Below are 20,202 nucleotides of genomic sequence, written 5' to 3'. Positions count from 1 at the left end.
TCGTTAAGTGAAGGCCGTCGACCACTGCGTTATTCTTGAGTGACAAGTAATGCCTGAAATTTGGTGTTCTTGGCACACTCTTGACACTGTGGATCTCGTGATATTGAATTTCCTAAAGGTTTCCCAAATGGAATGTCCAATGTATCTTGCTACAACTACCATTCCGCATTCGACATCTGTTAATTCCCGTCTGCGACCATAATCACGTTGGAAACCTTTCCACATGAATCACTTGTGTACAAATGACAGCTCCCCCGATGCACTGCACTTTTATACCTTGTGTACGCGATACTACCGTCATATGTATTTCTGTCAACATTCACTCACTTGCATCCTTCAGTCGAAGATGTCTCTATCAACGTGGTAGCGTTCACTAAAACTGAGGGTTTTTTTTTTCATGAAGTCTGCAGCGACCTGACGTGACATATTTTTGACTTGTTAATTAAATGCGCAAAGGAAGACTTCTCAGTGATTTTTCTTTATCTTTCATCTGAGTAAAAAAAATTGTCACTCACTCTATGTAGGCCTACAATACTGCTGTTTGAGATACCGTCACAGACTGTGCCCCGAATAACTTTACGAGTGCCAAGATACGGCTGCTTAGAGAGAACTCGGCTGTTGGCGTTATCAGTTGGATGCAACCTACTTTTATACAGATATAGCAAAAAGTTTCAGTAAAAACATGTGCATTAACTAAACTGTATTGGCCGCCTCACATAAACTTTCTGGCGTTAGCTGCTTTAAACGGTATTATTCATTTTGGACATTTAATGCAGAAAGGAATAGAGCAAGCGAAGCCAGAAATGAGAGAGAGTAATTTAGAGAAACCACGGAAAACTGAAATGAAGAGGATCGGGCAGAGTTTTGAACCCCACTACTCCCGAATCGGCGTCGACTGTCTCCTCCATCTCACAGCTTCAGACGATGATGTCGTCTAGACGCTGAATATCAAACGACCCTCTTTTCTTCACTCGGTGAGTAGGGGAAGCAGCATAGCCTGCAGTCTCACATAGCCTGATGCAGTGTCAAAAGCGTCAGTTAAAATCGCAGTTCCTTCACATTGTCTCTAAAATCACAGTTCACCAGTCGGATACGGATGCCGTATTTGGTACGACTGTCCAACAGACAGGCGATACTGGTGGTGGGTTTTGTTGTGAATATCTCCCTTTTGACTGTGTTTTCACTGCTGTTCGTGACGAATGGTACGACTCCACTTATTAAACAGTGATCGCAGTTGTGTGAGGTAATACGAGTAAAGCCACGCTGACCGCCAACCGCCTGGAATGGAGCCTGAGTTCGCACTGCGTTGGCAGCTCGGCACTCCCGTGCTGTCTAATATCTCACACGCGCTGACAGCGGACTCTAATACACCAGACCAGAAGCTCCGCTCACAGCTACGAAAGGCAGCGCCTAGTGAAACGCAAAACCCCCGACCAGAGCAGAGAATATGCTCTGAAAATCTCCCATAACTTCTCATTCATTCACCGCTCTTTGCCAATACTACGGCCGCGACGATGCGGCTCTACGGTGGCAAAGGTCACATGCGATTAATCGACACAGCGCTTGCAGCAGACACTATGGGGTCCGTGCTCTCAGGAATTCCGCACCTGCATTGCCATTTTTTTCAGAGAGAAATTAGCATATCTGAATTGAGAATAATAATACTTTTTAGGCCAGTATATTTAAATCACTAAATACAAATAATTGTCGTGAAATGGTGACTGTTTTCGAACATCTGAATATAATTATCATAATTCTCTAGTATTAAAACACATTTTACATATTCTGACGGAAAAAATTGCAACACCAAAAAATAACTATTGTGGCGTCAAGAAATTTCGTGAACTTATTTGTCTAGGTAATATATTTAAGAGATTAACATTGGAAGATCACAGGTTAAAGCAAGCGCGAGATAAGGCATTTAAAATGTGAAATGCTGGTACATTAATAATTGGTATAAGCACCAGTATGTTGAATGCGAGCATGCAAACGTGCATGCATTGTATTGTACAGGTGCCGGATGACAGTTTGTGGGATGGAGTTCCATGCCTGTTGCACTTGATGAGTCAATACAGGGGCGGTTAATGCTACACTACTGGCCATTAAAATTGCTACACCAAGAAGAAATGCAGATGATAAATGGGTATTCATTGGACAAATATATTATACTAGAACTGACATGTGATTACATTTTCACGCAATTTGGGTGCATAGACCCTGACAAATCAGTACCCAGAACAACCACCTCTGGCCGTAATAACGGCCTTGATACGCCTCGGCATTGAGTCAAACAGAGCTTGGATGGCGTGTACGGGTACAGCTGCCTATGCAGCTTCAACACAAGACCACAGTTAATCAAGAGTAGTGACTGGCGTATTGTGACGAGCTAGCTGCTCGGCCATCATTGACCTGACGTTTTCAATCGGTGACAGAGCTGGAGAATGTGCTGGCCAGGGCAGCAGTCGAGCATTTTCTGTATCCAGAAAGGTCCATACAGGACCTGCAACATGCGGCGGTGCATTATGCTGCTGAAATGTAGGGTTTCGCAGGGATCGAATGAAAGGTAGAGCCACGGGTTGTAACACATCTGAAATGTAACGTCCACTGCTCAAAGTGCCGTCAATGCGAACAAGAGGTGCCCGAGACGTGTAACCAATGGCACCCCATACGATCACCCCGGGTGATACGCCAGTATGACGATGACGAATACACGCTTCCAATGTGCGTTCACCGCGATGTTGCCGAACACGATGCTGTTAACAGAACCTGGATTCATCAGAAAAAATGACGTTTTGCCATTCGTGCACCCAGGTTCGTCGTTGAGTACACCATCGCAGGTGCTCCTGTCTGTGATGCAGCGTCAAGGGTAACTGCAGCCATGGTCTCCGAGCTGATAGTCCATGCTGCTGCAAATGTCGTCGAACTGTTCCTGCAGATGGTTGTTGTCTTGCAAACGTCCCCATCTGTTGACTCTGGAATCGAGACGTGGTTGCACGATCCGTTACAGCCATGCGGATAAGATGCCTGTCACCTCGACTGCTAGTGATACGAGGCCGTTGGGACCCAGCACGGCGTTCCGTATTACCCTCCTGAACCCATCGATTCCATATTCTGTTTCCAACGCGAGCAGCAATGTCGCGATACAATAAACCGCAATCGCGATAGGCTGCAATCCGACCTTTATCAAAGTCGGAAACGTGATGGCACGCATTTCTCCTCCTTACACGAGGCATCACAACAACGTTTCACCAGGGAATGCCGGTCAACTGCTGTTTGTGTAGGAGAAATCGGTTGGAAACTTTCCTCATGTCAGCACGTTGTAGGTGTCGTCATCGGCGCCAACCTTGTGTGAATGCTCTGAAAAGCTAATCTTTTGCATATCACAGCATCTTCTTCCTGTCGGTTAAATTTCGCGTCTGTAGCACGTCATCTTCATGGTGTAGCAATTTTAATGGCCAGTAGTGTACCTTTTAGTTCAGTATATTTAAATCACTCTAAATACAAATCATTGTCGTGAAATGGTGACTGTTTTCGAACATCTGAATATAATCATCATAATTCTACAGTATTAAAACACATTTTACATATTCTGATACCAAAAAATAATTAATGTGGAGGCAAGAAATTTCTCGAATATATTTGTCTAGGTAATATGTTTCAGTGATTAACATTGGAACATCACATGTTAAGGTAAGCGCGAGATAAGGCATTTCAAATGTTAAATGTTGGTACATTATTAATTGGTGTAAGCACCAGTATGTTGAATGCGAGCATGCAAACGTGCATGCATTGTATTGTACAGGTGCCGGATGTCAGTTTGTGGGATGGAATGTCATGCCTGTTGCAATTGATCAATCAGTACAGGGACGGTTAATGCTATTTCTGTATGGCGCTGGAGCTGTCGTCCGATGATGTAACATAGGTGTTGGATCGGAGACAGATGTGTTGATCGAGCTGGCCAAGCAACTCTGTAGCGCATGTTGGGTTACAACAGAAGTATGTGGGCGAGCGTTATCCTGTTGGACACACCCCCTTAAATGCTGTTCAAGAATGGCAGTACAACAGGTCGAATGGCCAGACTGACATATAAATTTCCAGTCAGGGTGCACGGGATAACCACGGGAGTGCTCCTGCTGCCATGCGAAATCGCACCCCAGGCCATAACTCAAGGTGTAGGCCCAGTGTGCCTAGCATACAGACTCGTTGGTTGTAGTCTCTCAACTGGCCTCCTGACCAACACACGGCCACCACTGGCATCAAGTCACAACCAGCTTTCGTCACGAAACACAACACACTTCGGCCCTGACATCCAGGGACCTCTCGCTTGACACTACTGAAGCAGCAAATGGTGGTGGTTTGGGGGTCTGTAGAATGCACGCTATAGGGCGTCTGATTCGGAGCCATCCTTGAGATAACCATTTTGTAGTAGTTCGTTGCGTCACTGTGGTGTCAACTGCCGCTCGGTTTCCTGTAGCAAAGAAGTATGTACACCAAAGCCATATGCCAAACACAGCGGTCTTCCTTCTCGGTAGTATCACATACACTATATGATCAAAAGTATCTGGACACCTGGCTGAAAATGACTTTCCAGTTCGTGGCACACTCCATCGTAATGCTGGAATTCAGTTCGGTGTTGGACCACCCTTAACCTTGATGACAGCTTCCACTCTCGCAGGCTTACATCCAGCCAGGGGCTGGAAGATTTCTTGGGGAATGGCAGCCCATTATTCACGGAGTGCTGCACTGAGCAGAGGCATCGATGTCAGTCGGTGAGATGTGGCACGCAGTCGGTTCCAAAACATCCCAAAGGTGTTCTATAGGATTCAGCTCAGGACTCTGTGGACACCAGTCCATTACAGGGATATTATTAGCATGTAACATCTCCGCCACAGGCCATGCATTATGAACAGATGCTTGATCATGTTCAAAGATTCAATCGCCATCCCCAAATTACTCTTCAACAATGGGAAGGAAGAAGGTGCTTAAAACATCAATGTAGGCCTGTGCTGTGATAGTGCCATGCAAAACAACAAGGGGTGCAAGCCCCTTCCACGAAAAACACGACCACACCATAACACCACCACCTCCGAATTTTACTGTTGGCATTACACGTGCTGGCAGGTGACATTCACCGGGCATTCGTCATACCCACACCCTGCCATCAGATCGCCACATTGTGTACCGTGATTCGTCACTCCACACAATGTTTATACACTGTTCAGTCACCCAATGTTTACTCTCCTTACACCAAACGAAGCGTCATTTGGCATTTACCGTCGTGATGTGCAGTTTATGAGCAGCCGCTCGACCATGAAATCCAAGTTTCCTCACCTACCGCCTAATTGTCATAGTACTTGCAGTGAATCCAGATGCAGTTTGTAATTCCTGTGTGATGGTCTGGATAGATGTCTTCCTCTTACACATTATGACCCTCATCAACTGTCGGCGGTCTTTGTCACTCAACAGATGAGGTCAGCCTGTATGCTTTTGTGCTGTATGTCTAATGACTACTGAGGTCTGTGATATGGGGTACCTGGCAGTAGGTGGCAGCACAATTCACCTAATTTGAAAAACGTATGTTTTTGGATGTGTCTGGGATACTTTTGATCACATAGTGTCTCTTCTATAAAAATCATCATGGATTCTGTAAACAGAGATCATGTAAAACTTAGCTAACTCTGCTCATTCATGATATACAGAACACTATAGACAAAGACTGCCTTATTGAGACCATGTTCCTTACTTCCAGGTGGCACCTGATTCAGTTCTGCACCATCATTTAGTGCAAAAACTACAAGCTTACTGAGAGTCAGCCAACATTTTTGACTTATATAAATGAGCTAGTGGATAATGTTGGAATCTCCATAAATCTGTCTGCAAACGATGCTGTGGTCTATATCAAGGCTGTAACACTAGAAGATTATAGCAAAATGTAGAAAGAGTTGCAGAGGATGATGAATGGTGCTAGCCCTGAACTGTACGCAAACTGAGTAAGAGATTCATTACTGTTCAATTACACTACTGCTTACAAATCAAAAATACCTAGGAGCAACATAGTGGAGCTAAAATGACCGCATTAAAGTAATTGCAGGAAAAGCAGTTACCACACTGAGATTCACTGGAAATGCAGTTCATCCACAAAAGAAATGGTGTGCAGAATACTAATAGGACAGATTCTTGATTACTGCTCACCAGTTTGGGTCCTGTAGGCTATAGTATTAATAGAGGGAATAGGAAACATCCAATGAATTGTGACATATTTCATCACAGGCTCATCTAATAACTGTGAGTTTGTTACAGAGATGTTCGGAAAACTCCAGTGGTAGACACTACAAGAGAGGCAGTGTGCATCGTGGAGAGGTTTACTGTTTAAAATACTGTGAGCCAAGAAACATCGGGAGACACATTATTTTGTACCAGATACATTTCTCATGAGATGATCATGACAAGGAAATCTGAGAAACTAGAGTTCACACAGAGACTTATGAACAGTCATTCTTCCCATGTAGGCCTACTATTCATGAATGGAACAGGAATGTGTGGAAGTCAGGAAATGATAGTAGTGTCACATGTACCTTTCACCGCATACATCATAAGGTGGCTTGTGGAGTATAAGTGAAGATCTGATGGAGAGCTTCACTGGCATTAGTTATTTACATGTAACTATTTACAAGAATTTCTTTCACACCAGTAGCTCCTAACCATAGCCAGCCTCTGTGGGTTTGGGGTAGCATCACATCCTTGCTAAGTAGACATTATGCATTTGAGCAGACCTCAGGTATTTGCATTGGTTTTAAATGTGCCATCAGATTTTATTTCCATTGAATTGTCTACATTAGAATGTAATTTGCAGAACACACACCAGAGAAAGGGAACCCTTACCTTCCTAACTAAATACACAGACTCAGTCACTGAGTATCAGCAATATTCAACAAATCCAGATCACTTTCCTAGCTGTAGAGGTACCTAAAATTAATTATGTGACAAACAGAAATAGTTAGAAACAAAGATTTGTAATATTTAACATCCTACCACTGTTGCCATTAGATAGACCACAGATTTTTCTAGATAAGGATACAAAAGGAATTTTGATCTTGGCCTTATTTAAGGAAACTGATTTATGATGACCAGACAGTGATTTGAACACGTTCCTCCCAAAAATGAACCCAGTATTTCAGCCACCTGCTTAACATGGCTAAGTACAAATAAAAAACCATTCTCACTATAGGTATTTGCTCATTGCTATGACAAAACTTTTCGGTCTCATCTTATTCAGATAATTTCTATTCAGTTCAACAGTCAGAAATTTGACTCACTATCTCCTCATTCTATTACTTATTGACATCAATTCACTATGGATCAAGTAATGAAAAATAATAATGTGGTATATGACAATGTTGTGTCACAATGCTATGATTTGTGGAGACAATGACTATGATATTGCCATGTTTTGTAGTTTGATATGCCAAGTAATTGAGATTACATAGTGCATATAAACTCAAGGTGATTTTTCCTGTATTGCAATGAAAATGATTTCAGAATGGCACCCAAAATGTTTATTGCCTTAAGGAGTACTCACTATATTTTCAAGATGTCTTACAGAACATGTTCATGATCAAATGACCTCATTTAAAAATCAATATATCTCAGCCAACTTGGCAATTAAGTCAAATAAATATAATGTTTTACATTTAACTAAAAAATGCTATGGAAAATATACAGGGTTATTACAAATGATTGAAGCGATTTCACAGCTCTACAATAACTTTATTATTTGAGACATTTTCACAATGCTTTGCACACACATACAAAAACTCAAAAAGTTTTTTTAGGCATTCACAAATGTTCGATATGTGCCCCTTTAGTGATTCGGCGGACGCGCAGCATGTCCCCATCAATGAGTTCGAAAGCATCGTTGATGTGAGCTCGCAGTTCTGGCACGTTTCTTGGTAGAGGAGGTTTAAACACTGAATCTTTCACATAACCCCACAGAAAGAAATCGCATGGGGTTAAGTCGGGAGAGCGTGGAGGCTATGACGTGAATTGCTGATCATGATCTCCACCACGACCGATCCATCGGTTTTCCAATCTCCTGTTTAAGAAATGCCGAACATCATGATGGAAGTGCGGTGGAGCACCATCCTGTTGAAAGATGAAGTCGGTGCTGTCGGTCTCCAGTTGTGGCATGAGCCAATTTTCCAGCATGTCCAGATACACGTGTCCTGTAACGTTTTTTTCGCAGAAGAAAAAGAGGCCGTAAACTTTAAACCGTGAGATTGCACAAAACACATTAACTTTTGGTGAATTGCGAATTTGCTGCACAAATGCGTGAGGATTCTCTACCGCCCAGATTCGCACATTGTGTCTGTTCACTTCACCATTAAGAAAAGATGTTGCTTCATCACTGAAAACAAGTTTCGCACTGAACGCATCCTCTTCCCTGAGCTGTTGCAACCGCGTTGAAAATTCAGAGCGTTTGACTTTGTCATCGGGTGTCAGGGCTTGTAGCAATTCTAAACGGTAAGGCTTCTGCTTTAGCCTTTTCCGTAAGATTTTCCAAACCGTCGGCTGTGGTACGTTGCTCCCTGCTTGCTTTATTCGTCGACTTCTGCGGGCTACGCGTGAAACTTGCCCGCACGCGTTCAACCGCTTCTTCGCTCACTGCAGGCAGACCCGTTGATTTCCCCTTACAGAGGCATCCAGAAGCTTTAAACTGCGCATACCATCCCCAAATGGAGTTAGCAGTTGGTGGATCTTTGTTGAACTTCCTCCTGAAGTGTCGTTGCACTGTTATGACTGACTGATGTGAGTGCATTTCAAGCACGACATACGCTTTCTCGGCTCCTGTCGCCATTTTGTCTCACTGCGCTCTCGAGCGCTCTGGTGGCAGAAACCTGAAGTGCGGCTTCAGCCGAACAAAACTTTATGAGTTTTTCTACGTATCTGTAGTGTGTCATGACCATATGTCAATGAATGGAGCTACAGTGAATTTATGAAATCGCTTCAATCATTTGTAATAGCCCTGTATGTCACTACTCAAAAGGACTAGCCTGTGACAATTGTGAGGTATGATTTCCAGTTATTTTCAGTGCACAACAATTATATCTTGTTTTTCAGAAATAAAAACCTAAATTATGCTTTTTGTCCCTGCAAATACTTGAATATATATAAAACACATCATGACCCATCAGTTACCAATTTCATGGACATACTTTTCAATATGTTAGTTACATCAATAACAATGACACCTAACTTGGAGTGATAATTGCTTATGACAATACATGTGTTAAGCAGTGAGCTTAACACATGTATTTAAGCCAAGATTCTGTGACTTTAGGAACCAGACATCATCAAATTATTTTGTGAAAATATTGCAAATTAAGATTTTGGTTGCCCTCACACAGAAATTGGCTGTTTCCATAGGATTAAGAGGTCTACCTGATCATACAAGCAAAATAATAAGGGTGATTTATACATCAGTCAGTGTTACCTAATTGACCCTTGTCTAATTTCAATTAAAGGTAGCAGCTCTCCAGAAGAAACTGTTGATAATGCAGTGGAGACACTCAGCTGCCTGGACTGCTTGGTGCCCTGCTAGTGACACAGATACTGTAGAAGGCTTTCAGTATATCCGGGTAAGCTTGTACATAATTTCCTTTTTATTATTATTATTATTATTATAGAATAGTAGTTGAACCATTATCTGGTTTAAATGCTGAAGTATCTCTGATCACTTTGATGTCATAAGATAGTTTGTTGTATGCTGTAGCTAATTCCCTGCTTGGCATGGTCAATTTTGTTTTAGTGGTGTACTTGAGTGTTTGGTAGTGATATCCCAGTTTCTTCTTGTTTTAAGGGACTGAATACCCTGGTTTTCACTAGAAAATGCTCATTAAGATTTAAGGGTTTCCTGGTGAAAATTATTGGCGTTGGCATTGGAAGGACTTGAAGTTTTTTGAAATACAGGCTTGGATGAGAGTCTAGGAGCTGCACTTCCCATGGCTTATACTATTCTCTATTGTGCTATGAAACAACTTCTGCTAGCACTTGAGTTTTCTCTGAAAATTATACAATACAGCAGTACAGATTCTGCTTTGCCAAAGTACATATTTTTTGTTGTTTCATTTGACATGCAACTTGACAGAATTTTTATGCAGTAACAGATGATATCTATTTTATTGGTTATATATTCTGTATGTTGAACCCATCTCAGATCCTCCTGAATCCGTAGTCTAAGAAACTTTGTTGCACTTACGTTTTCCAGGTTTCTGGTGACTAACTCTATAGGTGGGGTTAATGGATACTTATTCTGTACTGTGTAGAGATTGATAGTAACAATTTTTTTTTATATTTGTTATTAGATTGTTTGCAAAATAAAAATCTGTAATGTCTGAGATGCATATTTTGATTTCATTGTGTTGCAAGCATGAACGCTCCATTAAACCTAAAGGCTACACAACTGCTTACCGACACAACTACAAGATGTAATAATCCTGATACTCTTGTGCTGTGATAGGTCACATCACTTTAAAGCTTACAAGAGAATTTTCACAAAAATGAAAAGGTATTATGAGCCAGAAATCAAAGCATCAAAATCCAAAGTGAATAATGAATACTTTCTTAGTACATCAACACATGTAATGTAGTATGGGAGGTCATCAAATTAGAGGTAACCATCAAAAGAAAGCCTCTAATGACCTCACTATCGATGGGATGTTAAACTCTAATCTCTCTCAAAAGAAATCCATTGCTATTCTAATCTTTCCAAATTTACACTACCATTTGTGGAAATTGCAACACCAAGAAGGAAACATGTGAATTCATTTTATTTAATTCCACAGGTTAGATACGTGACAAGTAACAAATGATTACCTTTTCAAATCAGTTCATGTCCTTTGAGCTCTACTATTTAATATGTCATATGGCCACAATGCTTTGCAGTTAGAGCTGCTACATGGCATGGCACTGAATCAATAAGATTCTGAATATGTTCCTGAGAGACTTCTCTTCATGCAGTTTGTATCCAAGTACACAAATCTGTGACACCAGTTACTGGAGGACTGTGATGCACCAGATGCCAACGAGCAATATCCCAGACATTTTCGATGGGCGACATGTCTGGTGAACATGCAGTCCAGAGAAACAATGGTACCTGTCACTCTTTGAAGAAGCCTGTGCATTCCTCGCAATATGTGGCTGGGCATTGTCCTGTTGATATGTGGCCTGTGGAGATGCCTCAAGCAGGGGGAGTACCTTAAGCTCCACAAACTCTGTTAGTTACTGGCTGTTGCTCAAAGTGCCCACAATATATGTGAGGTGAGATTGGTTGTTGTTATCAATGGTGCCCCAAACCATCACACCTAGTGTTTGTCTGCTATGCCACTCCACAATGCAGCCCTCCAGGTTGCACTCACCGCGGTACCACCAGACACGTATGTAGTCATCACTGTAGGACACGATGAAGTGGGACTCATCCACATGTTGCCACTCAGCACCCCAGCGACAGTGCTCACATGCCTATTGCAGTTGGAGGAGCTTGTGATTTCTGGACAATGGAAACCAACATAATGGCATGCATGCAGCCAGTCCAACCTGCAGTAGATGGCGATGAACCATCAATGCAGACAAGTTCACACCTGTTGCAGTGCTCCAGCGACGAGCCAAAGCTGTGGATGGTGCTTTATGGTCCATAATGGTCATCTGGACAAGATGACAGTCATCCTGTGTTGTGGTCATGTTCTGTGGTCCAGTTCCCACTCATTGCTGCATACGACCTTCCTGTATCCACTGCTTCCACACACACATCACTGTAGTAACAGCATGCCCTGTGTGAGCCAAAGTGTCATGGTATGATAACCTCGTCGCCCAGAGACCGAGCATTCTGCCTTATTCAAACAAGCTCACATGCCGATATGGCTCCATTTGATGTCAACAAAGCATACTGGCACCAACTGTATTGTTTCCACCTTGTGTGACAGCTCTGCACTGACTACACTAGACGCAACACTGACGCTGTCGGACCGACACAAGAGGGCTCTGCTCGGCCTACGTGTACCCCATCTCACTGCAAAATGTATCATGTATTGCTTGCACACCCGTCGCCACTTCCACCAAGTGTGGCATTATTCAGATAATTCCTTCTTGGTGTTGCACTTTTCATAAAAAGCAATGTATTAAACACACATTTTATAAACCATATCCTGGAGAACAATGTATGGGACAATGCAAAGCTGAAGCGCTGTCTCATTTTATCAAACAACTCTTACTGTAATGAATTTTAAGGAGCTGTTAAATAAGTTAGTTTATTGGAAACACTTATTGTTAAAGGAATCACATAAAATACTTTAAAAATATCACTAGTATAATGCAAAAGCTGATCTTCCGTTTTTCTCACAAAAATGTTTTCTTTTTCTTAACTCTTAATGTGTTTCCATAAGAGTATGGAAAAATTTAACAGGACAAGGATGTTTCACTGAACAGTTTGAGGTAGTGAACCTGAGGTTGGAGAAGCCAGCTTAAGGAAATAATAGCATGTGGGAGTGGTCCTCATGTTGCCAGGTCCCTTGTTTCTTCTTCCCAATGAACCAGTGTCCTGCATTCTCTGATCAAGAGAAATAAACACTTATAATGATGGATGAAGCCTGTTAGGAAATCATTCCTTGTACAGCCTTTCAACAGTGAGGGCATTGCAATGTACTTCCCCACACAAAAGATGCATGTCAATGAGTTCTGCGAAACTGTACCAGTATTGCTCCATCATATTGTACTGTGTGTCTCTGAACAGCACTGAGTAACAAATGGGTCTGTTATTGATTCATTGCATATTGTGTCATGGGAGAATGTACATACGATAAAACAGAGCCACATTATGGACAAGTAAAGTGAATAAAACCTGCGTCATGGCTTCCTAGTAATCAGACTCATCGTCCTTGTTTCCTTGCAGGAAATAATGAATGTACTTGTAAATAAAGAGCATGGTACATGTAAACTTGTACACATATTAGCTTTAAATAAGCTGTAAAACAGTAATGCTAGACAAAACAATAGACAAGTTTACTTCCATATATTCTTATGCTGGCTTCTCCGACCCCAGATTCCTTGCCCCAAATTGTTCAGTGGAGCATTCACTATGCATTGTTACAATTTTGCATGCTCTTACAGAAACACCCTGTATGTTTCAGTGTCTTATTTTTCATTTTTATACTGTAAGTTAATGGATTTTAATCCACAATTTTCATTTATCCCCTTAACAGGAGATACCATTATCAGAACATCCATCACTGATGACATTTGTGGATGGTGGCCTAACACCTAGTACTGAAACAAATATATGCTTAGGATATCGTCATCAGTTTGACCTTGTGAATGAACACTCAGGAGAGTACAAGCACTTACATACAGTGGAGTCATCACGGGCACATCTTGTTGCTGCTATTGATCTTTATGAAGATGAAGAGCCAGAATTATTACTCTGCTACAATCGTAAGTGAAACTTTCAAATTTTACCTATAATATCAATAACAAAAGAAAACACTTATAAAGTAAAATTGTATGCATCACAAAAACAACATAAATTCCAATTTAAATCTGTTAATTTCACATATCTTTCAATAATACTATGTCTGAGATATTTAAGAATTCATCTGTTCATTCATATTTACATCCAGTAAAATCTAACCAGATTGATATTTATCTGCTGTAAATGGATCGGCAGCACATGGTGCTCATTTAATTACATTACATAACATACCTACAAGAACAGTTCAGTCACACTCATAGAGTGTGATTAATGACAAAGCAATAGAAGCATTTAGAGCAAGCTTTAAAAAGAAATTCAGTTCAACATATTTCTTTATACATGCAAATTTTCCCAGTGTTCAGATTGTATAAAATGTGAGTTAAAATTGAGTTTAGTAACGAACTGCAAGTAATAATTTTAAAACAGAGAAACATTAGAATAGCAAATTAACAGATATTTAAATTATGTTAAATCAAGCAACAACACTAATAATAATATTGACTAGTACTTGATTACTGTATGAAAGATCAATTGCAATGACAAAATAATTTTATTTCTGCATCTTTCCCACCAATTTTGACAGAAAATTTGAGCAATGAATTTTGCTGGTACAACATTTAAGGTAATACTGATTTCTTATAGAGATTGTATCCTTTACAGCAAGGTGTGAAGTGGGTTTTTGAATCTGGGAATGAATCCATAAATTTGCCCAATTTGTCAGCCTCTCAAACAGCTGCACTGGCAAAAATAATAACAGTAATAATCATATAGCTACTAATGAAGCTTGAAGGAATTAATAAGTACTTGTAGGAAATGATCAGATTGTGAGATATAAATTATGGCAACACTTAGGAATGAAAATCAATAAAAGTACTTTTAATATCTCAAGATTAAACTCTTAATTTTTACTGTATGCCTTTTTTTATATTCTATCAAAAATAGCTAACTAGAAATGCTTAAAATTAAGTGAAACCCATTGACTGTAGTGAGCTATTGTCCAGTGCTGTTTTTCTTGTATTTACTCGAGTAAAAATCATCCTATCAATGAATTAAATCTACTACATGCTTTGCCCACAACTGAGCCCATGCAATCCTTCTATTTCATTTACCCACAATACCAGCACACAGGTATTTGTACATGTTGATTTATTGCAGTTGTAATTGACTGATATTGTAGTCACATGATACTACACTTTTTGTGTTTCCTGAAGTGCACAATGTCACATTTCTGAATACACAAAATGACTTACTAATAATTGCACCACTTTTAAATTTTAACAAGATGTGCATGGCAATCTGCAGCTATCTTCAGACAGTACTTCATTGTAGAGTGCTGCATCATCTGCACAGAATTTGAGGTTACTATTTATATTTTATGCCAGGACATTAATATGCAAAAGGAACACTTCCTTGTGGCATCCCTCAAGTTTGGCACCCATATGATTGTATCTTCATTAATAAGCATTTCTGAGGTACTGAGTTGAGCACTTCTTTGTAAGTTGAGCAATACTTCATATCCTCAGTTGTCTTGATTGATGACATTCAGGATGTCACACAAGTAAAATGCTGGTTGGCAAAGAGGTTATAATTCTGTTCAAGACACCTCATTATGTTTGGGCTCAGAATATGATTAACTATTCTACATCAGATGGATGTCAGTAATATTGGACAATAATTTTGTACAGCACTTTGCTTACCCTTCTTGCAGACAGGTATGACCTGTGCTTCTTTTCAAATACTGGACACAGTTTACTGCTCTAGGGATTTACAATATATTATGGTTTCCAGAGGGGCTAACTGAGTCATAAGTTCTATGTAGAATCTAATAGGAAATCCAGTGGGTCCTGGGATCTTGTTCAGTTTTAGAGATCTTAGCTGTTTCTTAACACTGTTGATATTAATATCTATACCACCCATGCCTGCAGCTGTACAGAAATTGAAACAGGTAATTCTCCTGTATCTTTCTTTGTAAAGGAACATTTGAAAATGGAATCCAGCACGTCATTTTCTTTGACATCCTCACCTTTAGTTACTGTTTCAACTGTTAGTGTCTGGAACCAAATTTTAGTGCCAATGAAAGCTTTTACATGAGACCAGCATTTCTTTTGGTTTAGTGAAAGATCTTTTCATAAGATTCTACTACAGTCATCAATGAAGGCTTTAATCACTAGAATTTTGAGAGCCTTATCTGCGAGTAATATTTCTTTCTGTCTTTAAGATTTCACTCACTTCCAATAAATTTGATGCTAACAGTCATTGAGAAACAAGGAATTGATTCATCCTACATTCTTATGCTGAAATATGCATACATAAATGCTACAGCTTCCATTAGATGTGATTATGATAGTTCTGATTAGACTTCATCATAATAGTTAGAAATTCATACTAGAAAGTGGTGTCAGGCAAGGTAATCTTGTACCTTCACTGGAAACAGGAGATGTAAATACTGAATTAGTTCTGGAGACAGACCACAACAACAGAGAGGGCACTACTGAGGAAAGTATACAAGCAGCAGACATAAAGATGGAGATGATTATGGAAGTAGCTAATCACAAGATGGAGAGCATCTCCAACCTAACATTAGTTCCCGTGCAATGTAATATAGCCAAGAGATGCCCTGATCTACACTGATTTCCAAGCCATGGCAGTGGCACCATGAGACATGTGTGGTTCTGCTCATCCAGGGTTGTATACTAAAATACTGCTCAGAGTCAGCTATAAGCACTTCATGTTTGATTCTTGCTATACTCTGTCTACCTCAGGTTCATACACTGTCATTGACACTGCTGTGATTTGGACTCTGCTTATGACTTAAATCTTTAGACTCATGAGTGTTAGCATGGATTGGACTTTTCCCAGGTTGTCGTACAGAATGCATTTATGGACAAACTGTCAAGTGCGGCCAATGGACTCTGAAGTATGTTCCAGACACTGTATTGTGTTTGTGCCATGTTCCAGGTACCATGATAAGTGTAAGTACTTGCTGAAACAGAAAAGGAAATTCCATACCTCCAAAAATACTGTTGTCCATCTCTGAAGAATTTTTAGAGTCTTAAACTGGGAAAATGAAGAAGGCATACTTGTACATGAAATATATTGAAACCATCATTGTGGATGGTAAATGGACTGAAGAAATTCACTGGTGGATTCCAGGATATAGGAAAAGACTGAAGTGATATCCTAATGGAAGATGTGCCCAAAGCATTACAAAAAATGCAGGAGCAACATGGTTGCAAATAACTGAAGACCATAATGTATGCAAAAGTCTAGTGGAAGCCTTTACCCATCAATGAGTGTCAAATGACATATGATATTGACTTATTGCCAAATGTTTACATAGGCATCTGAATTCTGGAAATATAAACCTAAGCTGAATGACTTGTGTCACAATACCGAGATTTCTCAATTATACATCTGATTTGCTCTCTCAGTGTAAATCACAAAACAAAGCAAAAATGTTACAAACTACCAACGAGAGGCACTGTGGCATTTAACATACAGAAATACAATTGTAACATAGAAAGCATAAGGAATAAGTTACATCCAACGAGTCAACAAAACAATGCAATATATACATTTTAATATGTAATTGAATAACACAAATAATCCAATCCAGAGTATACTGGAATAACAAAATTCCATTCCTAAAAATTTCTTTTTTAATTTTTAAATTTAAATTTCTTATAAAAAAGAGTTTTGCATCACCTCAATTCTGAGAGTTCCAGAACCTGTGCACAAAATTGGAATAGAGATCAACATAAACATCATTTCCACCCTTTTTATTGCTCATGAAAACCACACATTGCATGTTGTACCACCATACAGCGAGACCTTCAGAGGTAGTGTTCCAAATTGCTTACACACCAGTACCTCTAATACCCAGTATCATGTCCTCTTGCACTGATGCATGCCTGTGTTCATCTTGGCACACTATCCACAAGTTTATCAAGGCACAGATGGTCCAGATTGTCCCACTCCTCAATGGCGATTTAGCATAGATCCCTCAGAGGGGTTGGTGGGTCACGTCATCCATAAACAGCCCTTTTCAATCCATACCAAGCATGTTTGATACGGTTCATGTCTGGAGAACATGATGGCTACTCTAATTACGCGATGTCGTTATCCTGAAGGAAGTCATTCACAAGATGTGCACGTTGGGGGCATGAATTGTCATCCATGAAGACAAATGCGTCACCAATATGCTGCCGATATGGTTGCACTATCAGTTTGAAGATGGCATTCACGAATCATACAGCCATTAAAGCACCTTCCAAGACCAGTAGCGATGTATGTTGGCCACACATAATGCCACCCCAAAACAGCAGGGAACCTCCACCTTGCTGCACTCGCTGCACAGTGTGTCTAAGACATTCAGCCTGACTGGGTTGCCTCCAAACATTTCTCTGAGAATTGTCTGGTTGAATGCATATGCAACACTCATCTGTGAAGAGAAGGTGATGTCAGTCCTGAGCGGTCCATTCAGCATGTTGCTGGGCCCATCTGTACCGTGCTGCATGGTGTTGTGGTTGCAAAGATGGACCTCACCATGGACGTCGGGAGTGAAGTTGTGCATCATGAAGCCTATTGCACACAGTTTGAGTCATCACACAACATCCTGTGGCTGCACAAAAAGCATTGTTCAACATGGTGGCGTTGCTGACAGGGTTCCTCTGAGCCATAATCCGTAGGTAGCAGTCATCCAATGCAGTAGTAGCCCATGGGCGACCTGAGCAGGGGATGTCATCGGCAGTTCCTGTCTCTCTGTATCTCCTCCATGTCCGAACAACATCGCTTTGGTTCATTCTGTGATGCCTGGACACTGCCCTCGTTGAGGGCCCTTCCTGGCACAAAGTAACAATGCAGACACAATCGAACTGCACCACTGACCTTCTAGGCGTGCTTGTACTACAGACAACACAAGCCATGTACCTCCTTCCTGGTGGAATGATGGAACTGGTTGGCTGTCAGAGCCCCTCCATCTAATAGGTGCTGCTCATGCATGGTTTTTTACATCTTTCGGCGGGTTTAGTGACCTCTATGAACAGTAAAGGTACAATAAGTACCCTCCACCACACACCGTAAGGTGGCTCGCGGAGTATAGATGTAGATGTAGATGTAGATGTGTCTATCATGCGATATCCACAGTCAATGTCTATCTTCATGAGTTCTAGGAACCGGGGTGATGCTAAACTTGTTTTGATATGTGTATATCAATTGTACACCTGTTGCCTACATAGCCAATATTGTTATAAGGGAAATATAATGTGGAAAGTATATCACCATTGAGTAAGGGTACAGAAGTCTAGGTGATACGAATACAGAAACAATGCATGAAGTAGATGTTATAATTTTGTGGGTAACAAAGGGGAACACCTAAAATATTGCACTCTTAAAATACTGTATTCGAATTGCAATATTATAGAAGAACATCAGTAGAACACAAGGTCAAGGTGCTAAATGTATCATTGTGCTCAAAGTCTTGGTGTAATAGAGTCTAGTATGAGACTAGGAATTAAGTAATGAATAATTGTGTACAAACAGTTTCCAATATAGTGATATAAGTACAATATCCAACTAACTGTGTTGAAATTATAAACAGATATTACAAAAAAATCGTAAAAGATTGTGGTGGTTCGAGGTCTAGGTGTAAAATGTATATAGAGCCATAACCATGAGGAGGGACATCAGCAATGTGAAGTGTACTGATAAAATGTATCGCATTACAGTGTTCAACTGATATAAATCTAGAATAAAATAGTGTAACAAAAAATATACAGTCTGACACAAGGTGTTCATACTAACATAACATGGTGCTCAAAGTCTAAGTTTGGTATAAGAAGCATCTAGTACAAGACCACCAGATAATGAATATATATGCAAACAGTTTTTTAACATATTGAAATAAGTAGAATGTCAGGGTAAATGTGATTAAATTATGTCCAGACATTACAAAACACCCCTATAAGACAATAGTAGCTCAAGGTCTGGATGTAAAATATACAGCCATTAGCATAGGGAAGGATAGCAATAATGTAATGTATACAAATAAAGTGTAGGGCACTAGTGTTCAACTGAAATAAAATCAAAATAGAAACATGCAGTCTTGTAACATGAGATGTATTAAGGTGTAGTTGTATATGGTATTTGTATATATCCCTCTTGTGAAAATATGTACCCCCCTTTCTATATCTGACCTGATTATGTTTGTAATTTGTGATCTATGTGCTTTACCGATCCGATGATGACAATTTAGATTTGCTGAAACCGGTCATCAAAAATAAATTATAATTAGCAATCTTGGAATCTGAAGTTTTTACTTCTAATTTCATATTACTTTTTGACTGTGAGAAATATTAAAAAGATAATTAATTACACTACTGGTACCTAATTTTTTTTATTTTTCCTCTTTTCAGATACTTGTCATTTCCAGAAACTTGTACCAGGAAAATCAACAACTGACTATGATTTCCGCTGGAATGCAATACCATCAGCAATAGGTTCGCATTCCTACAGTAATCTTATGTCATTTTCAGTTTTAGTTAATTACCTAGTGAAATTCTAATAAAATGTATTAGTGAATATGGCTTCCTCAGAGTGACAGAGGTTTGATCAGTGCATCAATGAGTGACTACATACACAAAAGTTCTGAACACTAGGAATGAATTTGTGGAAAATACAGTGAC

At 40.1% G+C, this 20,202-nt stretch overlaps 1 protein-coding gene across 1 annotated transcript in view; it reads left to right on the top strand.

The window, feature by feature from the left end:
- The window catches only part of LOC124722723 (GTPase-activating Rap/Ran-GAP domain-like protein 3), a 346,637-nt gene that overhangs the window by 272,909 nt on the left and 53,526 nt on the right, over positions 1-20,202 (top strand). The window contains exons 17-19 of the mRNA XM_047247864.1: positions 9,522-9,635; positions 13,254-13,482; positions 19,933-20,016. Of these exons, the coding sequence (XP_047103820.1) occupies positions 9,522-9,635; positions 13,254-13,482; positions 19,933-20,016 (427 nt within the window). The remainder of the gene's footprint in view (positions 1-9,521; positions 9,636-13,253; positions 13,483-19,932; positions 20,017-20,202) is intronic.

The sequence above is a fragment of the Schistocerca piceifrons genome, chromosome X, assembly GCF_021461385.2.
Source record: "Schistocerca piceifrons isolate TAMUIC-IGC-003096 chromosome X, iqSchPice1.1, whole genome shotgun sequence".
In the NCBI taxonomy this organism is placed as follows: Eukaryota; Metazoa; Arthropoda; class Insecta; order Orthoptera; family Acrididae; genus Schistocerca; species Schistocerca piceifrons.
This window is presented reverse-complemented; position numbering and strand designations above follow the sequence as displayed.